Source organism: Psammomys obesus, unplaced genomic scaffold, assembly GCF_907164565.1.
Source record: "Psammomys obesus unplaced genomic scaffold, mPsaObe1.curated_primary_1811, whole genome shotgun sequence".
NCBI classification, from domain to species: domain Eukaryota; kingdom Metazoa; phylum Chordata; class Mammalia; order Rodentia; family Muridae; genus Psammomys; species Psammomys obesus.
The window spans coordinates 509,708-533,926 of NW_026594462.1; the positions used below are offsets into that span (position 1 = coordinate 509,708).

The window sequence follows — 24,219 nt, forward strand, 5'->3', positions numbered from 1 at the left end:
TTCTTATTACCTGTTACCTGCAAACTTCTACTACTGCTTTGCTAATATTTTTTCTAAAGCACGAACACCTTGTGCACATACCTCAGAGTACTGTCTCTCTTCCAGTATTTGTTGTCTTATCCTTTCGTTTTCAAAGAAAAGTCTAAAATTCTTGAAGATGTGCCTTCAACTTCTTTCTTTGCTGATATGCACCCAACAACTGCAGAAGTGAGAAAGTGTAGAGATAACAAAATTGGCATTAGTACAGTGTTATTAGTAGTTTCCTGTGCTGACCTGTAAGTGTGATGATATGGAAGTTACTTGTGATTGTAAAGTTTTCTTTTTTTAATCTAGGCTTAGGGTAATTTTCTCTTTTCAATGTGAATATGGGCTTCACTTAGAGATAATGTATACTTTCTGTGCATATGTGTATATGTGTGTGATTTGTGTGTGCATGTATATATATACCTTGGGAGAGAGAGAGCATTCACAAGTGTTTGTGACAGTTACTTTGTAAAATTTCCAAACAAAAAATGAAAAAGAAAAACAATCTCCAAATCTATTGAAAAAAATAAGAATAAAAACACCCAAGAAGATTTTAGAAATAAAAACAGGTTAGAAGAGGATAAATCTTTTCTTTGAGCATTATAGTCAGGTCCCTATAATAAAAATGACATTCCTTTTGACTAGATTAAAAATCAAGTAGAATACACCTGTTTGAGCATGGCAAGAATAAGTGCCTTTACATATATCAGGCAGCTTTAGACCTCACCTCCTGCATTCTTCAAAAACACATTGACTTAGTGAGAAGAGTTGACAGCCTGGTTCCCAAAACTGTGAATTTAGAGGTTGTATATTATCTTCTCTCCAGTGATAATTCAGCATAAAATTGCACTTGCAGCAGAAGGAATTTCTGGGAATAAACTTACTGGAACTTGATTTAAATATTACTCAGAAAGTGTTAATGAAATTAAGAGAAGAAAGGAAAAAAAAATGAGAACAAGGCTCATGGGAGGTCAAATGTAGCAAGATCTGCACTGTGACCAATCTAGGATATCCAAGGAAATGCTGACTAGACAGAATTTGTGGGAGATATGAGCAGCAAAATGTCTGTAAACAGAATAAATGGGGTAAATGATGAGACACTGCTTCCCACTCAACTACCTACTGCAGGAAACACATGTCTTAGATGGAAAGCATATGTGGTAAAATCAGCAGGTTGACTAATAGTACATTAATGAATATATGTTATGAATGACATGAGGACATCTTAAAGGAAAAAACCATGCCAATTAGCTAGGATGACTAGGATTCCTGGGTATCAAAAATCACAGGGGCTAAAGGTAATAGTGGAAGAATGAGGAAATACATCAGGGAACATAAAACTTACTGTAAGGATAGGCAATTATGTCTGCTCCCCAAAGTACTCTGTATACATCTCCCTCACATAGATAGGGTGGAGGTGAAGTAGGAAAACAAGCTGCACAAAAGGTTTGAAATATGTTGTGTGAGGTTGTGAAAGTTATGTTGACTTGTGGCTGAGGAAAGGGGAGTGTGTGGGGAGGAGATTATTCAACCAAACTTGGGTACTTTCCTAAAATACTGCTGACAGATAAACAGCTTTAGGGGATTAAGACCAGGCAAGAAAGTGTGGATAAGTTGAACTAAACTTGAGGTGTATTAAGCTTGGCTGTTCTGAGTGTGACCTGTTCTTTCTTCACCCTTAGCCAGACGCCAACACTTCCTTGATCAAATGTCACAGTCCCAGGTGCAGCAACCTAAACAGATCATAGCGCTGTCATTAGGTCATAGGCTTAGAATAGAAGTGATGAAGCCATCCATGCTAACCCACACAACTGTGTGCTTTGGAAGGAAAAAAACAATATACATTTGGGGCTTGTCTATGATGTGCAATGCCAATGCTAAGGCATAATAAATATTCACTTATATACAGAACCAGACAGTGAATTTATGGTTTCCTGAAGCAGGTACTATTTGTCTACAGAAATGGTGAATCTCTATAAAACTTCCATTACATATAAACAACCTCTGTACACATTATTATTTGGTGAGACATCAGGAGGGATAAAAATGACGCTGTTAAATAATTTTCAAGAAAAAATATACATGAAGGTGAATGTACCTGTGAGAACCACGTTTTTATTCAATAAAATCCCAGATTTCAGACTGAGTTCATTTCATAAGACTGATTTGAAAAATGGGTTTCTGGGGCCACTTACAAAGAGCCAGCCACTGAGTTCATATCATGTCAGAGACAGTTCCTGTTCCCCTTACTATGGTACCCACTTGGATACTGAACTGCCATGAGCTACATCTGAGCAGAGGTTCTAGGTTATATCCATGAATGGTCCTTGGTTGGAGTATGAGTCTCAGAAAAAGATCTTTGTGCCCACGTTTTTTGGTTCTGTTGCTCTGCTAGTGTAGTTCCTGTCCTCTCCAGGTCCCACTATCTCCTCCATCTTTCATAAGATTCCATGAACTCTGCCGAAAGATTGGTTAAAAGTCTCAGCATCTGCTTTGATACACTGTTGAGTAGAGACTTTCAGTGGCTCTCTGTTTTAGGTTCCTTTCCTGTTTCCTGTTTTTCCCTTCTTTCAATGTCCATTCCATTTGTCATTCTGAGAGAGGACTGTTCATTCACACCATTCTTGCAGCTGTATCTTCTTTTCAATGAGCACCAGAACTAAATAGTTGACCTAAACGCTTTAGGCAGCATGTATTCTCTGGTAACAGCCTGAGGAAATTGCTTGGCTTTGAGGTGGAAAATTCCTCTGTGTTGAGTGGCTACCTAAATCTGTCAGCCACTAGAGAGTTGATTTTGGAGAACTGTCATCAGTGTTGCTATGACTAAAGTGCTGATTCTAGAAGTAAGAGTATAAAACTGTTTTCACTAGGTCAACAGAGGCACAATAGTTTTTAGTACAATGAATTTCTGATGTAATTAATACCGATTCCAATAAAAAAATCCATACTTGGTATTTTATGCCAATGCATATTCATTACCTGAGGGTCCATAGGCTATAGAGAGAATTTAGGGATTTTTGTTGTTGTAGTACATAATATGTCTGATGTCTTTTAAACTGACTTTAAAATATCTAAATTAAACATGTGGATTATTTTAACTCTCATCTTAGGTTTTAAAGAATCACTATTCACAGTATTTAGTGATTACTGGTAGAGATTCATAATAACACCATAGATAATTTATTAATGCTGTGTCCTTGTGTTCAAATATTCAATAAGGAATCCCTCTCTGTCCATAAACATTATGAAAGAGATGATAGAAAAATATTAGAATCCAAGGAAATAGAAGAAATTATGAACAACAGTTATTTCCTGATCATTTGTCATCAGGCTGCTAAGACGGTTTCAGAGATATCAAAACTGTCTTGGACAGGAATCATGACGCAGGAAGAAGCAAAAGGAAATCCTCCAGAAAGAGATAAGTATGTGATAATAAATCTGTTAACATTCCCTGGAGATATACAGACATGGTTCACGTATGAACATGACTTCTTGCTGTCGCACTGCTATGCATACCCTTGGGGCTTATCTGCTGGTATATATAGTAGGAGGAAACTAGCTGAATGCATGACTCCAGTGAAGCAGCTCACCAGAATCAGCACTCATCCTGCTTGGGAACTCCTCAGCGATGGAGCTGCCATTGAGTCAACTTCACTTCTGTAAGTGAATTTTCTTCTATGTCTCTCTATGAAAAAGAATCAATTAAATTGTTCGTTTATTTTGTTTTAATGAAGTTCTTAGGAATCTTTGATGTTCAGTCTGACATGAACAAGTACTTGTTCATAGTATTACAATAAAAAATACTCCAGCATAGATTTTCTTACATCCTTTAAAATTATTTTCTTGAAAGGTATTGTAGAAGTATACAAGATACTTTATGTTATTAGTGGCTATTGTGAAGGGTGTTGTTTCCCTAATTACTTTCTCAGCCCTTTTGTCTTTGGTATACAGGAGAGCTTCTGATTTTTTTGAGTTGATTTTGTATCCTGCCTCTTTGCTGAAGGTGTTTATCAGCTGAAGGAGTTCTCTGGTTGAATTTTTGGGGTCGCTCATATATACTATCATATCATCTGCGAAGAGTGACACTTTGACCTCTTCCTTTCCGATTTGTATCCCCTTGATCTCCTTTAGTTGTCTTATTGCTCTGGCTAGGACTTCAAGTACTATGTTGAAGAGGTAGGGAGAGAGTGGGCAGCTTTGTCTTGTCCCTGATTTCAGTGGGATTGATTTAAGTTTCTCGCCATTGAGTTTGATGTTGGCTATAGCCTTGCTGTATATTGCCTTTACTATGTTTAGATATGTGCCTTGTATCCCTGATCTCTCCAAGACCTTAGACATAAATGGGTGTTGGTCTTTGTCAAATGCTTTTTCAGCATCTAAGGTGATGATCATGTGGTTTTTCTCCTTCAGTTTGTTTATGTGGTGGATTACATTGATGGATTTCCGTATGTTGAACCACCCTTACATGCCTAGGATGAAGCCTACCTGGTCGTGGTGAATGATATCTTTGATGTGTTCTTGGATTCGATTTGCAAGTATTTTACTGAGTATTTTTGCGTCAATGTTCATAAGAGAGATAGGTCTGAAGTTCTCTTTTTTTGTTGGGTCTTTGCGTGGTTTAGGTATTAGGGTGACTGTTGCATCATAGAATGAGTTTGGTAATGTACCTTCTGTTTCTATTTTGTGGAATAGTTTGAGGAGAATTGGTGTGAGCACTTCTTTGAAGGTCTGGTAGAATTCCGCGCTGAAACCATCTGGCCCAGGGCTTTTTTTGGAGGGGAGACTGTGAATGACTGCTTCAATTTCCTTGGGGGATATAGGGCTGTTCAGTCTTTCTATCTGATCTTGACTTAATGTTGGAAGATGGAAACTATCAAGAAAATTGTCTATTTCATTTAGGTTTTCAAATTTTGTGGCATATAGGCTTTTGTAGTATGACCTAATGGTTGTTTGAATTTCCTCTGTGTCTGTAGTTATGTCACCCTTTTCCTCTCTGATTTTGTTGATTTGGATATATTCTCTCTGCTTTTTAGTTAGTTTGGCTAAGGGTTTGTCTATCTTGTTGATTTTCTCAAAGAACCAGCTTTTTGTTTCATTGATTCTTTGAATAGTTTTATTTGTTTCTAATTGATTGATTTCAGCCCTGAGTTTGATTATTTCCAGCCTTCTGCTCCTCTTGGGTGTATCTGCTTCTTTTTTTTCTAGGGTTTTCAGTTGGGCCATTAAGTTGTTTGTATGTGATGTTACAAATTTCTTCTTGCAGGCACTTAGTGCTATAAATTTTCCTCTGAGCACTGCTTTCAATGTGTCCCATAAATTTGGGTATGTTGTGCCTTCATTTTCATTGAATTCTACAAAGACAAAAGGGCCGAGAAAGAAATTAGGGAAACAACACCCTTCACAATAGCCACTAATAACATAAAGTACCTTGGGGTGACACTAACCAAGCAAGTGAAAGACCTGTTTGAGAAAAACTTCAAGTCTCTGAAGAAAGAAATTGAAGAAGATCTCAGAAGATGGAAAGATCTCCCATGCTCATGGATTGGTAGGATTAACATTGTGAAAATGGCCATCCTGCCAAAAGCAATCTACAGATTCAATGCAATTCCCATCAAAATACCAACTCAATTCTTTACAGACCTTGAAAAAAAAGATTCTCAGCTTCATATGGAGAAACAAAAAACCCAGAATCTCCAAAACAATCCTGTACAACAACAGATTATCTGGAGGTATCTCTATCCCCGATCTCCAGTTGTACTACAGAGCAATAGTAATAAAAACTGCAATAGTAACAAAAACATAAAGGAGGATCAATGGAACCGCATAGAAGACCCAGAAATAAACCCACACACCTATGAATTAAATACTCGATTTTTGACAAAGAAGTCAAAACCATTCAATGGAAAAAAGACAGCATCTTCAACAAATGGTGCTGGTCCAACTGGATGTCCACATGCAGAAAAATGAAAATAGATCTATATTTATCACCCTGCACAAAACTAAAGTCCAAGTTGATCAAAGACCTCAACATAAAACCAGATACTCTAAATCTGTTAGAAGAAAAAGTGGGGAATAGCCTAGAACTCATTGGCACAGGAGACAACTTCCTGAACAGAACACCAACAGCACAGGCTTTAAGAGCAACAATCAATAAATGGGACCTCATGAAACTGAAAAGCTTCTGTAAAGCAAAGGACACTGTCATCAAAACAAAACGCCTGCCTACAGATTGGGAAAGAATCTTCAACAACCCTTTATCTGACAGAGGACTAATATCGAGTATATACAAAGAACTAAAGAAGCTGAAAATCAGCAAACCAAGTAATCCAATTAAAAAATGGAAAACAGAGCTAAACAGAGAATTCTTGACAGAGGAATATCGAATGGCAGAGAAACACTTAAAGAAATGCTCATCCTCATTAGCCATCAGGGAAATGCAAATCAAAACAACCCTGAGGTTTGACCTTACACCCATCAGAATGGCCAAGATGAAAAACTCCAGTGACAACACATGCTGGAGAGGTTGTGGAGAAAGGGGAACCCTCCTCCACTGCTGGTGGGAATGTAAACTGGTACATTTACATTACATTACATCTGGAAATCTATCTGGCACTTTCTAAGACAATTAGGAATAGTCCTTCCTCAAGACCCAGCTATACCACTGCTAGGTATATACCCAAAGTTTGCTCAAGTACACAAAAGGGATATTTGCTCAACCATGTTTATAGCAGCATTATTTGTAATAGCCAGAACCTGGAAACAACCCAGATGTCCATCAACGGAGGAATGGGTACAGAAATTGTGGTATTTTTACACAATAGAATACTACTCAGCAATCAAAAAGGAGGAAATCATGAAATTTGCAGGCAAATGGTAGAATCTAGAAAAGATCATCTTGAGTGAAATATCCCAGAAGGAGAAAGACAAACACGGTACATACTCACTTATATAGACCTATAAGATATGATAAACATAATGAAATCTATACACCTAAAAAAGATAATCAAGAGAGCAGACATGGGGTAAGATTATCAATCCTCTTTAGAAAGACAGATGAGATGCACATTGAACATATGACTGAGAGCATTTGAAAGACTCTAACTAGCAGTGTTTTCAAAGCAAAGACTCATGATCAAACCTTCGGCAGAGTACAGGGAATCATAAGAAAGAAGGGGAGTTAGTCTGATGAGGAAAGGATAGGAGCTCCACAAGGATCAAATATATCTGGGCACAGGGTCGTTTCTGAGACTGACATGCAACCAAGGACCATGTATGAATGCAACCTAGAACCTCTGCTCAGATGTAGCCTGTGGTAGCTCAGTAACCAATTGGTTTCCCATAGTGAGGGGAACAAGGACTATTTCTAACAGGAATTCAATGACTGGCTCTTTGGCCTCCCCACCCCCCAAGGGAGGAGCAGTCCTGTTAGGCCACAGAGGAGAGCTTTGCAGCCAGTCCTGAAGATACCTGATAAAACAGGATCAGATGAATAGGGAGGAGGTCCCCCCTATCAGTGGACTTGGCAAGGGGCACGGTGGAGATGAGGGAGGGAGTGAGGGACTTGGAGGGAATGAGGGATTGGGACAAGGCTGGGATACAGAGTTAATAAAATGTAACTGATAAGAAGAAAATAAAATTAAAAAAAAAAGAAGTATACAAGAGTGCAGGGTAATCTTTGTTTTTAAACTACGTGGTGGATATCATCATTTTGGACACTGATGGAAAAAAGAAAGCACAGTTTATTTGTTTGCTTCCTCTACATATTAGCCAATAAAAAAAGACATGGTTACTAATACAAAAGATGAAGAGAATGCTGTCCTAAAATACAAAGTCAGTTTGGAATTGCTAAGTTATAAGGGGGTTGATCTGGAATCATATGAAAGAAGGGGGAGATAGAAAGACCTAGAGGGGACTGGGGCTTTACAAGGAGAGCAAAAAACTCAGATAATGTGGGCATAGTGGTCTTTTCTGAGACTCATACTCCACCAAGGACCATTAATGGATATAACCTAGAACCCTTTCTCATATGTAGCTCACAGCAGCTCAGTCTTCAAATGGGCACCTTTGGAAAGGGAACAGGGCCTGTCTCTGAATGAACTCAGTGGCTGGCTTTATGATCATTTCCCCTGGAAGGGGAAGCAGCCTAACCAGGCCACAGAGGAAGACAATACACCAAGTCCTGATGAAATCTGACAGGCTAGGGTCAGATGGAAAGGAAAGAGGACCTCCCCTATTTGTGGACAGGGGAAGGGTCATGGGATGAGGTGAAGGAGGAAAGGTGGGATTGGAAGGGGATGAGGTAGGGGACTACACCTGCAATACAAAGTAAATAAAGTACAATAAATAAAAAAATTAAAAATTAAAAAAGTAATCTTAAAGAGTTTGGTAAATGTAATTGCACTTAAACTCCAAGGTTACCACATCATCTTAATAAGGGCTTAAATATTCTACAGAATTAATTTCAGTTACAGACATTTGTAAAATTTAGAAGACCTCCTGAAACACAGGTAATGGGAAATTACTTGCTTCTCAAATTGTTATAGAGAAAAACACATTAACTTGACTAAATATTCTCAGTAATTATATCTATCATGCTAGATAGTCAATACCAAGTCATGTACTAAAGAAAACGGCAGACAGATAAAACTTTTCTGAATCAGGTGAACCCCGAAAACCTCAGATCAATACATTATTCCTAAGTGGCTCTTGTTTTTATGTAGGGACATTCCTGTTTTTGGTGATGTCAAACCTGCTGCTGTGGGAGAAAGCTGCAGCAATTCTTCCATGTCTTACTGAAGAGGGAGGCTGTACGGAGCCCCCTGTGGAAACCTTTAGAAATGCCCTCAACAGAGCTGAAACAATCCGTAGTCTTGCTGAGGAAATGAATGAAGAATTTGTAAGTACCTCCACCTTCATACTAATGTTTGAATTCTGCTGGAACCTGAGACAGTAAGCATCACAACTCAAATATCAGAAAATATAATGTCATTGGTAAAAGACATACCAAGTACTGATACATGGAAAGGGTCAACTGGATAGTTTCGTACAATGTCAATGAATCTAATGATTTTTCTACATTTTCTCTGGTTTTGTGGAAAAAAAAACCCTATAGTAGAGACCTTTACAAATATGACTAGGGAGTGAATTCTCATTTCCTATTGTTACATTCAAGGAAATGAATTTCAATTGGCCATATTCATTTAGGGCATTTAAGATATTCATTCTAATTGTGGACTGTGCAGTGAACTATATATTTGGAATACAGGTAAACTAAAGAATGTGAAGAGGCAAGAATAAAGATAGAGAGACAGAGAGAAAGAAAACAGAAAAAAAACGAAAGAAAGAATAAAAGAAAGAAAAAAAGAAAGAAAGAAAGAAAGAAAGAAAGAAAGGAAGGAAGGAAGGAAGGAAGGAAGGAAGGGAGAGAGAAAGGAAAGGAAAGAGAAAGAGCTATAAAAGAAAAAAGGAGTAAGAAAGGAAGGAAAGAAGGAAGGAAGGAAGGAAGGAAGGAAGGAAGGAAGGAAGGAAGGAAGGAAGGAAGGAAGGAAGGAATCTAGATTTCTAAGAAGCACATAAATACTAGTTATTGTGGTTTAAGAATTTATAGTGTTAGAATTTGTCCAATATCGGGGCAGAATTAGAGGTATATTTGTTCATTTCAGGCTGATTGATACACTTCATTTCTCAAAGTCAGAAAATCCAAAGAAAAAAATAGACAAACCTTCAATATGATGGACATCAAGAAAATGTGATTCTGTTTGATATAAACATGTTTTTATGTTGGTTTTTTTCTGACTAGATGTTATTTTTTTCCCCTTAACATGACTCAGTTCCTCGATGACCACACTTCCAAATATTTTAATGATTTTGTGAGTACCTAACTTCTTTCTAACTGCTACCCAAAGAATCCTCATGCCACTGATTGCAATTTAGATAAGAAAGCATTGCAGTGTATTATTTATTTCTTATTCTTAACTGACAGTTTTTCAACTTCTTAACCTTCACCGTAATTACTAACCATTCATGAGTTAGCTGTTATTAGAAATATATAAGATATCCTAAATTATATATTTAATACAATTTAATATTTCATTAATCATACAATCAAGAATAGACTAAATAAATTATTATTTTATTATTTTCTTCACTTAGAATTTATTTTAAATAGTCTATCTTTCATTAGTAATTTTGAAACAACAGAGACAGAATTTCATTTTAAAACTATTAAAGTCTTTGTATTACACAGCTATGTATTAAGTGTTCAATTAATAAATTTGTAATGCTGATGCCTGAGCAGGTCAATATCAGCATTTACAGAAAGATTAATAAACATGTGCTATGGCTTCCTGCTGAAATACTAGAGAAAGATGATAATTAAAACATTTAGTTCTTGATAAACTTACTTCTTTCAGTGTCTGCCTTCCAAATAGTAACTTTTAGAAAAAGTGGGAATACAGGAGAATAAGAAGACAGGATTCAAAGTTTGGTGAAGAGCGAAATTAAGATGCAGGTACATGAGTCTAAGAATTAGTTGATGGTCAGTTTCTTAATTCCTTAATATTAGTTTTATGATTAAAATTTAGATAACCAACAAATGCATTAATATTCTGTTAATGAAGTCATTTATATAAATTCTGTAATGCAACAGATTTTTGTTTCTTATTTGCAGCTTTCAAAAATGGTAAGGGAGGATTATACTGGTTACACTGCCAGAACTCACTGCCACTCCACTATCACGAACCCTCCAGCTTCAGGACCTGAACACACAAATATCGCAGTAAGGAAATATCCTTGTTTTATACTAGGTATATATACGTGATATAAAGCTAGGAGTACTATAGCTGGATCTTGAGATAGCACTATTCCTTATTGTCTGAGAAAGCACCAGATTAATTTTCAATGTGGTTGGACAAGTTTACATTCCCACCAGCAATGGAGGAGGGTTCCCCACAGCCTCTCCAGCATGTGTTGTCACTTGAGTTTTGATCTCAGCCATTCTGATGGGTGTACAGTGAAATCTCAGGATTGTTTTGATTTGTATTTCCCTGATGACTAAGGATGTTGAGCATTTCTTTTTTAATTTTTAATTATTTATTAATTACACTTTATTCACTTTGTATCCATCCTGTGGTTCCCTCCTTCCTCCTGTCCCTATCCCTTCCTTCTTCCACCCTCTGCATGTATGCCCTTCCCCAAGTCCACTGATAGGGGAGGTCTTCTTTTCCTTCTTTCTGATCCTAGTCAATTAGGTCTCATCAGGAGTGGCTGCAGTGTCTTCTTCTGTGGCCTGGTAATGCTGCTTCCCCCTCAGGGGAAGGTACTTAAAGAGCAGTCCAATCAGTTCATGTCAGAGACAGTCCCTGTTCCTATTACAATGGAACCCAAGTCATGGGCTACATCTGTGCAGGGGTCTTAGGTTACCTCCAGGCACAGTCCTTGGTTGGAGTAGCAGTCTGAGGAAAGACCCCTGTGCTCAGATTTTTTGGTTCTGTTGCTCTCCTTGTGGAGTTCCTGTCCTCTCCAGATCTTACTGTTTCCCACATTTTTCCTAGATTCCCTGTACTCTGCCTAAAGATTGCCCAAAATTCTCAGCATCTGCATTGATAGTCTGCAGGGCAGAGCCTTTCAGAGGTCCTCTGTGTCAGCCTCCTGACTTGTTCCCTCTTTTTCTCCTTCTTCTGATGTCCATCCTCTAGGCCTTTGTGGATAGAAAATGAGCATTTTAGCAAGAGTCCTCCCTCTTGATTAGTTTCTTTAGGTGTACAGATTTTAGTAGGTTTATCCTATATTATATGTCTATGAGTATATACCCTGTGTGTCTTTCTGCTTCTGGGTAGCTCACTCAGGATGATCTTTTCCAGATCACACCATTTACCTGCAAATTTCATGATTTCATTGTTTTTTATTGCTGAGTAATACTCCATTGTGTAGGTATACCACGATTTGTAAATCCATTCCTCCACCGAGGGGCATCTAGGCTGTTTCCAGCTTCTGGCTATTACAAATAAGGTTGCTACAAACATGGTTGAGAAAATGTCCTTATTGTGTACTTGAGACTCTTTTGGGTATATGCCTAGGAGAGTTATAGCTGGATCTTGTGGAAATGCTATTCCTAGTTGTCTGAGAAAGTGCCAGATTGCTTTCCAGAGTGGTTGTACAAGTTTACATTCCCACCAGCAGTAGAGGAGAGTTCCCTTTTCCCCACAACCTCTCCAGCATGTGATGTTTCTTGAGGTTTTGATCTTAGCCATTCTCATGGGTGTAATCTTAGGGTCTTTTTAATTTGCATTTCCCTGATGGCTAATGAGGTTGAGCATTTCTTTAAGTATTTCTCTGCCATTCAATATTCTTCTATTGAGAATTCTTTGTTTAGCTGTGTATTCCATTTTTTTAATTGGATTACTTGTTTTTTTGCTCTTTAACTTCTTGAGTTCTTTATAAATACTGGATATTAGTCCTCGGTCAGATATAGGGTTGGTGAAGATCCTTTCCCAATCTGTACGCTGTCGTTTTGTTCTGACAACAATGTCCTTTGCTTTACAGAAGCTCTTCAGTCTCATGAGGTCCCATTGATTGATTGTTGGTCTTAGAGACTGTGCTGTTGGTATTCTCTTCAGGAAGTTGTCTCCTGTGCCAATGAGTTCAAGGCTCTTCCCCACTTTTCTTCTAAGTGGTTTAGTGTGTCTGGTTTTATGTTGAGGTCTTTGATCCACTTGGACTTTAGTTTTGTGCAGAGTGATAATTATGGAACTATTTTCATTTTTCTGTATGTAGATATCTAGTTGGACCAGCAGCATTTGTTGAAGATGCTGTCTTTTTTCCATTGAATGGTTTTGGCATCTTTGTCAAAAATCAGGTGTCCATAAGTGTGTGGATTTATGTTAGGGTCTTCTAATCGATTCCATTGATCCACGAGTCTGTTTCTATGCCAGTACCATGCAGTTTTTAGTATTGTTGCTCTACAGTACAGCTTGAGATCAGGGATATAGATACCTCCTGAAGATCTTTTACTGTAGAGAATTGTTTTAGCAATTCTGGGTTTCTTGTTGTTTCATATGAAGTTGAGGATTTTTCTTTCCAGGTCTGTAAAGAATTGTGTTGGTAATTTAATGGGAATTGCATTGAATCTGTAGATTACTTTTGGTAAGATGGACATTTATACTATATTAATCCTGCCAAGCCATGAGCATGGGAGATCTTTCCATCTTCTCATATCTTCTTCTAATTCTTTCTTCAGAGACCGGAAATTTTTTTCATACAAGTCTTTGTCTTGTTTGGTTAGGTTCACACCAATGTACTTCATGTCTTTTTGGCTATTGTGAAGGATGTTTTTTCCCTAATTTCTTTCTCAGCCCTTTTGTCTTTTGTATACAGGAGGGCTACTGATTTTTTTGAGTTAATTTTGTATCCAGCCACTTTGCTGAAGGTGTTAATCAACTGTAGGACTTCCCTGCTAGAATTTTTGGGGTCAGTCATGTATACTACCATAACATCTGCAAATAGTGATACTTTGATCTCCTTCAATTGTCTTATTGCTCTAGCAAGGACTTCCAGAACAATGTTGAAGCTATATGGAGAGAGTGGGCAGCCTTGCCTTGTTCCTGATTTCAGCTGGAATGATTTAAGTTTCTCTTCCTGAGTTTTATATTGGCTATAGACTTGATGTATATTGCCTTTACTATGTTCAGGTATGTGCCATGTATCCCTGATCTCACCAATATTTTAAACATGAATGGATGTTGCCTTATTAGCATCTAAGGAGATGATCTTGTGGATTTTCTCCTTCAGTTTGTTTATGTGGTGGATCACATTGATGGATTTCCATATATTGAACCACCCCTGCATGCCTGGGATGAAGCCTACTGGGTCGTAGTGGATTTTATCTTTGATGTGTTCTTGGATTCGGTTTGCAAGTATGTTGTTGAGTATTTTTGCTTTGATGTTCATGAGGGAGATTGGCCTGAAATTCTCTTTCTTTGTTGGGTCTTTGTGAGGTTTAGGTTCCAAGGTGACTGTGGCTTCATAGAATGAGTTTGGCAGTGTTCCTTCAGTTTCTATTTTGTGGAATAGTTTGAAGAGTATTGATGTTAGCTCTCCTTGAATGTCTGGTAGAATTCTGCACTGAAACCATCTGGCTCTGGTCTTTTTTTTTCATGGTAGACTTTTGATGACAGCTTCTATTTCCTTAGGGGATAAAGGACTATTTAATTGGTTTACCTGGTCTTGATTCAGCTTTGGCATCAGTCAGGAAAATTGTCCATTCCACTTAGATTTTCAAATTTTGTGGCAAAATTTTGTGACTTTGGAAGTAAGACTTAATTATTGTTTGGATTTCTTCAGTGTCTGTGGTTATGTCTTTTTTTTCTTTTCTGATTTTGTTGTTTTGGATAGTTTCTCTCTGCCTTTTAGTATTTTGGCTAAGGGTTTGTCTCTCTTGTTGATTTTCTCAAAGAAACAGCCCTTGGTTTCATTGATTCTTTGAATTGTTTTATTTGTTTCTAATTTATTGATTTCAGCCCTGAGTTTGATTATTTCCAGCTGTCTACTCCTCTTTGGTGTGTCCGCTTCTTTTTTTCTAAGGCTTTTTTTTTTTTTTTTTTTTGCTGTAAAACTTGATAAAAATTTTATTAAAAGCATGGCCAAGATTATATGATTATATATACTTATTTAAACTAATTGCATGTTCTTTTTTTTTTCGCTGTTTTGTCTGTATCATTTTTTTATACTTTTTTTTATTAATTACACATTATTCATTTTGTATCCCCCCATAAGCCCCTCCCTCCTCCCCTGCCGATCCCACCCTCCCTCCCCTTTCTAAGGCTTTTAAGTAAGCCATTAAGTTGCTTGCATGAGATGTTTTGAATTTCTTCTTGAAGGTACTTAGTGCTATGAACTTTCCTCTTAGCACTGCTTTCGTTGTGTCCCATAAGTTTGGGTATGTTGTGCCTTGATTTTCGTTGAATTCCAAGAAGCCTTTAATTTCTTTCTTTATTTCTTCTCTGACCCAGCTGTCATTTAGTAGCAAGTTGTTCAGTTTCCATGTCTGTGTAGGCCTTTTGGTATATTTGTCATTGAGGTCCAGCTTTAGTCCATTGTGATCAGATAGGATACAAGGGATTATTTCAATCTTCTTTTATCTGTTGAGGCTTGCTTTGTGACCAACTATATGGTCTATTTTGGAGAAGGTTCCATGAGGTGCTGAGAAGAAGGTAAATTCTTTTGTGTTTGGGTGAAAGTTTATGTAGATGTCTGTGAGGTGCATTTGATTCATGACCTCTATCAGAGTTATTGTTTCTTTGTTTAATTTCTGTTTTGTTGACCACTCCATTGTTGAGAGTGGGGTGTTGAAGTCTCTCACTATTAATGTGTGGGGTCTATGTGTGGTTTGAGTTTTATTAAAGTTTCTTTTACAAATGTATGTGCCCTTGCATTTGGGGCATAGATGGTCAGGATTGTGATATCTTCCTGGATGATTTCTCCCTTGATGAGTATGAAGTTTCCTTCTATATCTCTTTTCATTAATTTTCATTGAAAATCTATTTTATTAGATATTAGGATGGCTACTCCTGTTTGCTTGTTGGGTCCATTGCTTGGAAAACTGTCTTCCAGCCCTTTACTCTCAGGTAATGTCTATCTTTGTGATTTAGGTGTGTTTGTTATATGCAACAGATTGTTGGGTCTTGTTTATGCATCCATTCTGTTAGTCTCTGTCTTTTTATTGGAGAATTGAGTTCATTGATGTTGAGGGAGATTAAAGACCAGTGGCTGTTAGATCCTTTGATATTGATGTTGTCTATGGTAGTGTGTTTGTGTGTTTGGCTACTTTTGGTTTTGCTGTAGTGAGGTTATTTATTTCCTGGGTTTTCTTGAAAGTAGTTAGTTTTCTTGGGTTATATTTTTCCTTCTAGTATCTTCTGAAATACTGGATTTGTGTGTAGGTACTGTTGAAATTTGTTTTTGTCATTGAATATCTTGTTTTCTCCGTTTATGAAGACTGAGAGTTTTTCTGGGTACAGTAGCCTTAGGCTGACATCTGTGTTCTCTTAGGATCTGCATGATATTCATCCAGGCTCTTCTGACTTTCATAGATTCTGTTGAGAAGTCAGGTGTGATTCTGATGGGTTTACCATTATATGTTTTTTGGCCTTTTTCCCTTGAAGCTTTTAGTATTTTTTTCTTTGTTCTGTATACTTACTGTTTTGATTATTATGTAACAAGAAGGTTTTCTTTTCTGATCTAATTAATTAGGAGTTCTTTAGGCCTTTTGTATTCTTACAAGCCTCCCCTTTTAAGTTGGGGAAATTTTCTTTAATGATTTTGTTGAAAATATTTTCTGGGCCTTGGAGAAGGGAGTCTTCTTTTTCTTCTATTCCTATTATTCTTAGAATTTGTCTTTTTATGTTGTCTTGGATTTCTTGGATGGTTTGTGTCAGATAATTTTTAGATTTATTATTTTCTTTGACAGATACATCGATTTCTTCCATTGTATCTTCCACACCTTAGATTCTTTCTTTCATATCTTGTAATCTGTTGGTTATGTTTACCTCTGTAGTTCCTATTTTCTTTCCTAGGTTCTCCCTCTCCATCATTTCCTCCATTTGTGTTTCCTTTCATTCTTCCTATTCTATCTTCTGATCTTGAACCGTTTTGTTGATTTCCTTCACCTATTTGACTGTATTTTCCTATTTTTCCTTCAATCCCTTCAGCTGTTTCTTTGAATATTCCTCTGTTTCTTTTATTTCTTTCAGTGATTTAATCATTTCCTCTCTGAACGCCACAAGCTGTTTGGCTGCATCTTCCTGTATTTCTTTACGGATGACCATAATCTGTTTTATTATATCTTCCCCTAAACCTTTACTCATTTTATTTGCTTCTTCCAATGACCTCTTCATAAGCATACATATAAGGTCATCTTCTTGAATTTCACTTATGTTAAGGTGTGCAGGGCTACTTGACCCTGGATAACTGGGTTCTGGTGATACCATATTGCTTTGCCTTTTGTTGGTTGTGATTTTTTGCTGGCCTCTACCCATCTCTCTGTCTCAGGTGTTGTCTGTTAATTTCTGGTGCCTGCTGCGTCCTGGGGTGGGGAGAATCCACTTGGCGGGGTTCTGAAGTTCTCTGCTTTTTGTGTATGGTCAACTGAATGGTGGTGCTTCTCAGAAATTGTCACAGTTCACTTCAGGTGTATGGAACTGTGTGGTAACTGTGGTGTTCAGGAAGGCTTTCCTCTCCTCAGGAGAGGTCCTGTTGCTGGCTGCCCTGCTGCTGGGTTTCTTGCTCTGAATTGAGTGAGCAGCAGCTGTTGCTCTTAAGGTGTAATTGTTGGGTGCAGCCCTCTTGAAGAACCAGGGAGTCCCACAGTTTTGTCAGTTTAGCTAGGGATAACTGGTTGATCCTAGGAACAGTATCTGAGGGCTGCTGTAATGACTCTCTAGCTTTTGTAGGTCTGAGGATGCAACTGTGTGCCTCAGTGCCCTAGATAGACTCAATAATGGTGGGTGAGCACAGTGGTCATGCCAGCAGTAGAATGCTAGAGCCTAGAGTCTACGTGAATCCAGAATGTATTTTGGAGCGGGGTGTCCTGAGCATTGGACTTGATGATCCCCCCACCCCCGCTGTGGTGTTTCCTCCTGACAGGAACACCCAGTCTTTGCTTTGGGAACAGCTGTTCTATCTGTGATGGCGAGTAGAACCCCCAAGCACAGACTTACAAGGCTCTGCCTTTCTGCCTTTCTGGGGATTGGATGCCTGGGTTTCTGCCGAAACTGGATAATTTTTCCCAAAAACTTTTCACCATTTCAGATGGTATTGGCTGAGTGTTCTGATCTCAGGCCAGCCATTCTGCTCCCTGTGGGTTTGAACCCAACAGAGAAACTCACTCTCTGGTGCCCTGGGGCCCACAGTTCTATCTGGGGCAGTGATTCAGGCACACCGGCAGGACTCTGTGCAGGCACCTGGGTCCCAGGCTCTGGCTCTGGGCTGGCTCCTGGGCACCCGCAGAACCCTGAGTCTTTTCCAGGGGATGTCTGGGTGACCGAAGGTGGGTCCCAATCGTTTCATGCACCGTGGGGTTATCTCTTGACTGGAAATCCCAATCTCTGGTGTTGTGGTACCCACAGTTTAGTCTGGGACAGTGATCAGAGAACGCTGGCATATGGGGGCTCTGGGCTGGCAACCAAGCGAATGGTGGAAACAGGATCTCTTCCACGATTTAGCTGGGTGAGTTAAAGCTGATTGAATCCCCCACTGTGCAGTATCCTCTCACCTGGGAAACACAATCACTTGTGTTTTAAGGCCATGAGTTCTGACTGCTAGTCACTGTGTAGATCCTGCTGTGCTGCTGGTCAGAACGAGAGTCATCACAGTGCCGCCATCTTGTGCTCCTCCCTATCAAGCATTTCTTTAAGTGTTTCTTTGGCATTCTATGTTCCTCTATTGAGAATTCTCTATTTAGTTCTGCACTCCATTTTTCAATTGGACTACTTGGTTTGTTGCTCAACCATTTTCATAGCAGCTTTATTCATAGTAGCCAGAACCTGGAACCAACCCAGATGTCCCTCAGCTGAGGAATGGATATAGAAATTGTGGTACATTTAGAGAATGGAATACGACTCAGCAATTAAAAACAAGGAAATAATGAAATTTTCAGGCAAATGGTGAGAACTAGAAAAGATCATCTTGAGTGTGGTATCCTAGAAGTAGAAAGACACACATGGAATACTCACTCATAAGTGGATATCAGACATATAATATAGAATAAACATACTAAAATCTTTACACATAAAAAAGTTAAGCAAGTAGAGGACAATGCAGCCACTTTTGATGTGAACTGATAGACTAAGATCAGAAAGGAGAGGAGAAACTCCCCTATCAGTGGACTTGGGGAGTGGCATGCATGCAGAAAGGGGAGGGAGGATGGGAATGGGAGGGGAGGAGGGAGGGGCTTATGGGGGATACAAAATGAATAAAGTGTAATTAATAAAATTAAAAAAAAAGTTAAGCAAGAAAGAGGACCCTGGATAAGATTCCTAGTCTCTATTCAGAAAGGCAAATGAGGTAGACATTGGAAGAGTGAGAAAACAGTGAGCAGGACAGATGCCTGCCACAGAGGATCTCTGAAAAAACTCGACCTTGTTAGGTATTAAAACAGATGCTGAGAGTCATAGCTAAACATTGGAAAGAGTGCAGAGAATCTTCTGAGAGTAGGTGGAGATAGAATAACCTGGAAAAGACAGGAGCTCCACAAGAAGAGCAACAGAACCAAAAATTGGGGCCCAGAAGTATTTGCTGAGACTGATACTCCAGCCCAGGACCATTCATGGAGATTAACCCAGAACACTTGCACAGCTGTAGCCTGTGGCATTTCAATATGCAAGTAGCTTCCCTAGTAAGGGAAACAGGGGCTGTCTATGACATGAACTCAGTGGCTGGCTCTTTGATCACCTCTCCCTGATGGGGGAAGCAACTTTACCAGGCCAAAGATGAAGACAGTGCAGCTAGTCTTGATGAGACCTGATAGGCTAGGTCAGATGGAAGGGGAGGAGGACTTCCCCTTTCAGTGGACTGGGAAAGGCCATTGGAGGAGAAGAAGAAGGGAAGGCAGGATTGTTAGGGCAGGACTGAGAACAAATGAGGGAAGGAATGAGAGAGGTGGCTACAGCTGGGATACAAATAAATAAATTGTAATAAATTTATAAAAGAAATTTAAAAAGAAAAAATGTCAAGGTGTGTTTCCTTAATGCACTGTATTTATGGCTGTGTTGGTTTTTCAGGAATTATGATAGATGCAGTAAAATGTATACAGAAAAAATAGACGTAAAGTATGAAAAATTACGTTATATTCTTGATAAATTATAAATAAAATCAATTAACCAATAATAATGTAGTTTCTTAAATAGTCCATTTAAAAGTAGGTATTTTAGGAATGATTTACAGTGAAATTTTCTTAGTATCTTTTAGGGTTCTTTTAGCTAAATTGGCTGTTTATGATTATATACTCACTCCTATGTAATTGATGAAAATGTAGCTGTATTCATTACCTGTTGTTAATTGGTTCCCTATGGTGGCATTCTAAATTACTGAACACTATCACTTCTATTCTTGATTTTTAAATCTGTCCTGGTTCTATATTTATTTTATATGTCTCTTTGTCTTCTCATTTTTCTCTATACCTTAACCAAAATCCAGATGAGCAGAATAGTCCTGTGAATTCCTACTATTATGTTCCTAAGTGTGCAACAATGCACTAATTCGTAGTCATAAGGTCTATATATCATAGCAGTTCTATTTTTGTGATTGCAATCATCCCCTTGTTATGAGTCCAATTAATTACATAACAGAATTTTATTTAAATTGAATATTATATGACAACTATAAGGGAAAATGAGGTCAAAGATATCAAGAAAATAAATGTTTCTTCAGAGATAGAATTTTGAGAGAATGTCAAAAAGCAATCTCTTAGCATTGCTATATTTGAACTTCACAAATAGTTTAAAGGGAACAGGTGTTATTTCAGTAAATAATAAAAAGAAGTGGCAGTTTTGAAAAGTTTTACAGGACATTTACACTTGAATGGAATGTAAGGTCACAAATGGGCACATCAACCAGTTGCAGAACTCAGCCTGAATCACATGAGAGCATGCTCCCATCTATTGCCATCACCATTTGCCTGCTCCTTTCCTTTATGCCACTTACATCTTCCTATTCTTATTTCCATGACCACTGGGGAAACTAACAGACATCAATAAAGTGAATGGTTAAATCAGATATGAGCATCAAATCCTGAAGAGGAAATATGCTGTTTGATTTCCATTGATTCCATTATTAAATCCAGTACTGTGTCATGGTTCTTAACCTATACATGGCAATAAAATTCCTAGTCTGTCAGAAGCAACAGGAAAGCCCATTCATGAGTACCATGCTCTCTTCATTGTATCTTTGTTCTAATTTCTTGAATTTATATAGATATCACAAATGTGTACATTAATGAATGTCATATTATATTGGGTGTGTATGAATCCCTGAGTGAAAATCATTTGAGCCTCTTGTCCCTGCCTGGTGATATCTCAGTTTCCTTAGTCAAATCTTATGGGCACCTATTGAGTCCAAGAAAGACCTGCTTTATCAATTGATAGACAAATAACCAAATAATAAATATCTCATTAGAGCTGAGGATGTTAGAATTTCATAGGGAGAACAAAAGATGATGACATAATCTCAGAAAAAATACTAATTTTTTTTCGTAGATAATAGATGGATTGTTTAAATTTTACATTTCCACACCATGCACTATCTTTACAACATGGGTCATGTAGCATTACATGAAAAAAAAAACTTCTTCACTGAAATTATTTTAATGCAATAAGATAATGTTTCTATTGTGTTTCCTCAGGCCGAAAAATATTTAAAAATGCTGATCAATTTTGTGGGTGCCTGGAATGTCCCTCTGTACCATCTTGTGGTTGAACTGAGTGCCATGGATGATCTTCCTAAAACTATCCTTGCAAATGCCAAAAAGATTGAAGAGAACAACAAAGAACTCCTGGAAGACCTTAGATGGATACTCACCAAGGTGAGAAAATTTCCATTACTTATTCTCATTCATAAAAGAGGTGGGTTGTCTAAATTAAAAAAAAAAAAAAGACGGAAATACCTCAGATTTCCAGAGTAAAATGCAAATATCTGACCTTGTGGATAATGTTCTCCTAAGACAGTGGCTCTCAACATGTGGGTCATGACACCTCTGGGGATTTAAGGACCCTTTCATGGCAGTTGCCTATCAGATATCTTGTATATGATGTATTTACATTATGACTATTTCCAAAAATCACAATTATGTAGTAGCAACAAAAATTATTTTACGGATGGTGTTCACTAGAGCTTGGGAAAGTTGAGAACCACTGAACTGTGAGATTGCTGGCAGCTCCAACCTTCTCAGAGTTGCTTCTCATCACTACCACTCTGGGGATCATAATTAAACACAACTGTTACTATTAAGCCCTTAGAGGACTCCTGTCCAGGATAGACTGAAAGAGCTCAGCTCCTTCTAATATAGTCATCCCTAGGCTTCATATATTAAATCACCATCTGATACGCATTACATGTCAGATTTTCTTTTATAAATTTCATGGAAATGGATTTAATGAAATATATAAACAAATGGTGGTGCATATCAGCTTCTGTGATAGACAAATGATATGGAAGAGTGTCCTAAGTGAGAAACTGACACTAGCTCTTCCAATGTCACAGAGTCAAAGTGAAACTTTCTACTTTCCCTCTGTTTCTAAAAAGAAGTCCTTACTTGTCTGTGATACATTGTTTATTAGAACACATACATATGAGTCTTGATAATACTTCCTAAAAGATGAACTGCTTGACAGTCTCCTGGCCTACATAAATGAAAACCTATACCTTTGATGGAAGCAGTACATTTTTAATGTATTTTTCTATTTGCACATATAAGAATCAAGGAACACTAACAATATACTCAACAAGTAACTGTTATTTTGATTTTTAGGCCTATCCTACAGAAAAGAAAGAGGAAAATTTCCCACGTTGGCAACATCTTCTAGCCTTAAAATCAAGGCTCAGAAATGATCAGTTTTGGGCAATATTTAACCTTTCCAACTGCCTACGCTCAGATATATACTTCACTCTATTTCATCTCAAAACACTGAAGTGTCAAATGACCAACAACTGTTTTGATACCTAACCTGTGTTGAGTCTCAACCCTGTCTGCTTTGGAGGTGGTCCATGACAGTCCATCGCTGAGAAGTTTCTTCTAATTTTATACCTTTTAAATGTATCTGTGGGTATAATCTGTCTCTTTTTACATAATTAAAAGCATTTTCTTTAGAAATATCCAATAGCCTATTTCTTTTTGTTCAGTGAATAAAATGCTTATCAATAAAGTTAGGTTAGCCTAAACAAATTTATCAGAAACAATAGATGTTAACCTTAAAAATGAATGTATGGTTTACTTCAATAAACTCACAGAAAAGTAGGAGGTTATTATCAAAGTGTAAAACTCTAATAAACAAAGTGTAAAACTCTAATCCATGTATACTAACAAGGAATATAAGCCATAATGCTTCATGACATCCAGACTGTCTTGAAAAACTCGGTTCACAGTGAAAACACAGCCAGTCCAATCCAATTCCTGTTTCACTCTACAACCTCAAGAAGACTTGGAGGGAAGGAGACATGAAGTGAATATGATAAAGACAAACTCAATGTATGCATAGAATTTCCAAAGAATTAATTTTGAAAAATTAAAAATTGTTTTAAGATGCAAATGTCAGTTAGTTAAATCTCTGCCTCCTGTGTCATGTTCCCCACTATAAATTTGCTCCTCCATAGCACCATCACACGTATGTTCTGCAAGTTTTCATTTCTCGGTGTCAAGCATGATTTTCTTTGCTCCATAGTCATTTTAACTAGATGCACTCTGTATATGGTGTATACATTATATCCATAGGAAATGTAAGATGGAGACTCACTTTGGCTGTCTGCCATGAAACTGGGATATAGCAATCAGTTGTCTTTCATTCTGGTAAGAAGGAAAGAAAAGCCTTCTCATACTCTAATATCATTATTAATGGAACTTAATAATGAATAGCATTCTGTTATCATTATTAATATCTAATATCTATTATTGTTTATAATAGTAAACATTAAAAGCAGCTATTACTCTACTTCAGTTATATCCCAAATGTTATGATAAGCATTGCTTTTTTTCCCCCCTCTAGAATCTTTTTAAACATCCTCTGTTTTTATTTTTATTTTTTTCATTGACCTTCTGGATCATTCACTCTCCATGTATTTGTGTAGATTGCGCCATTTTCTTGATATCAACTTTCTGTTTTATTGTGCTATGGTCTGATAAGGTATTGAATTACCATTACAGAAAATTACAAACAATCAAAACTCAAACTTGAGATCCCAGTGACACATAATACATCTACAATACAACCTTGGCACTGAGGATTGAGGAAACATGGTGGAAAAGGTGGTGAAAATGTTGTAAGAGCCAGCAGATGAAGTAGTTTGCTTTAGATTGCACTCCTGGGTATATTACAAGTTAACACACATACAGTCCCACCAGCATGACAGTCCAAACATGAGCCAAATGAAGGCAACAACGATAGATGTGCTGAAGCCCAGAGGCCTTAACTCCACACACAAAAACTGCAG

The 24,219-nt window shown here is 37.7% G+C and overlaps 1 protein-coding gene across 1 annotated transcript; it reads left to right on the plus strand.

Moving 5' to 3' along the window:
- Positions 1-3,402: 3,402 nt before the first annotated feature.
- Positions 3,403-22,738, plus strand: LOC129685550 (prolactin-8A9-like). Its single transcript, XM_055619068.1, has 5 exons — positions 3,403-3,559; positions 8,745-8,920; positions 10,694-10,801; positions 21,419-21,598; positions 22,544-22,738. Exons 1-5 carry the CDS (start codon positions 3,403-3,405, stop codon positions 22,736-22,738), a joined length of 816 nt encoding a protein of 271 aa, XP_055475043.1.
- The last annotated feature ends 1,481 nt before the right edge of the window (positions 22,739-24,219 follow it).

Bases quoted from the DNA above. Each gene is read 5' to 3' on its own strand.
- LOC129685550 (XM_055619068.1), top strand. From the start codon at position 3,403: ATGACGCAGGAAGAAGCAAAAGGAAATCCTCCAGAAAGAGATAAGTAT. The intron at 3,560-8,744 runs GTATATATAGTA...GTTTTTATGTAG, and splicing joins CCCTTGGGGCTTATCTGCTG to GGACATTCCTGTTTTTGGTG. The intron at 10,802-21,418 runs GTAAGGAAATAT...GTGTTTCCTCAG, and splicing joins CTGAACACACAAATATCGCA to GCCGAAAAATATTTAAAAAT.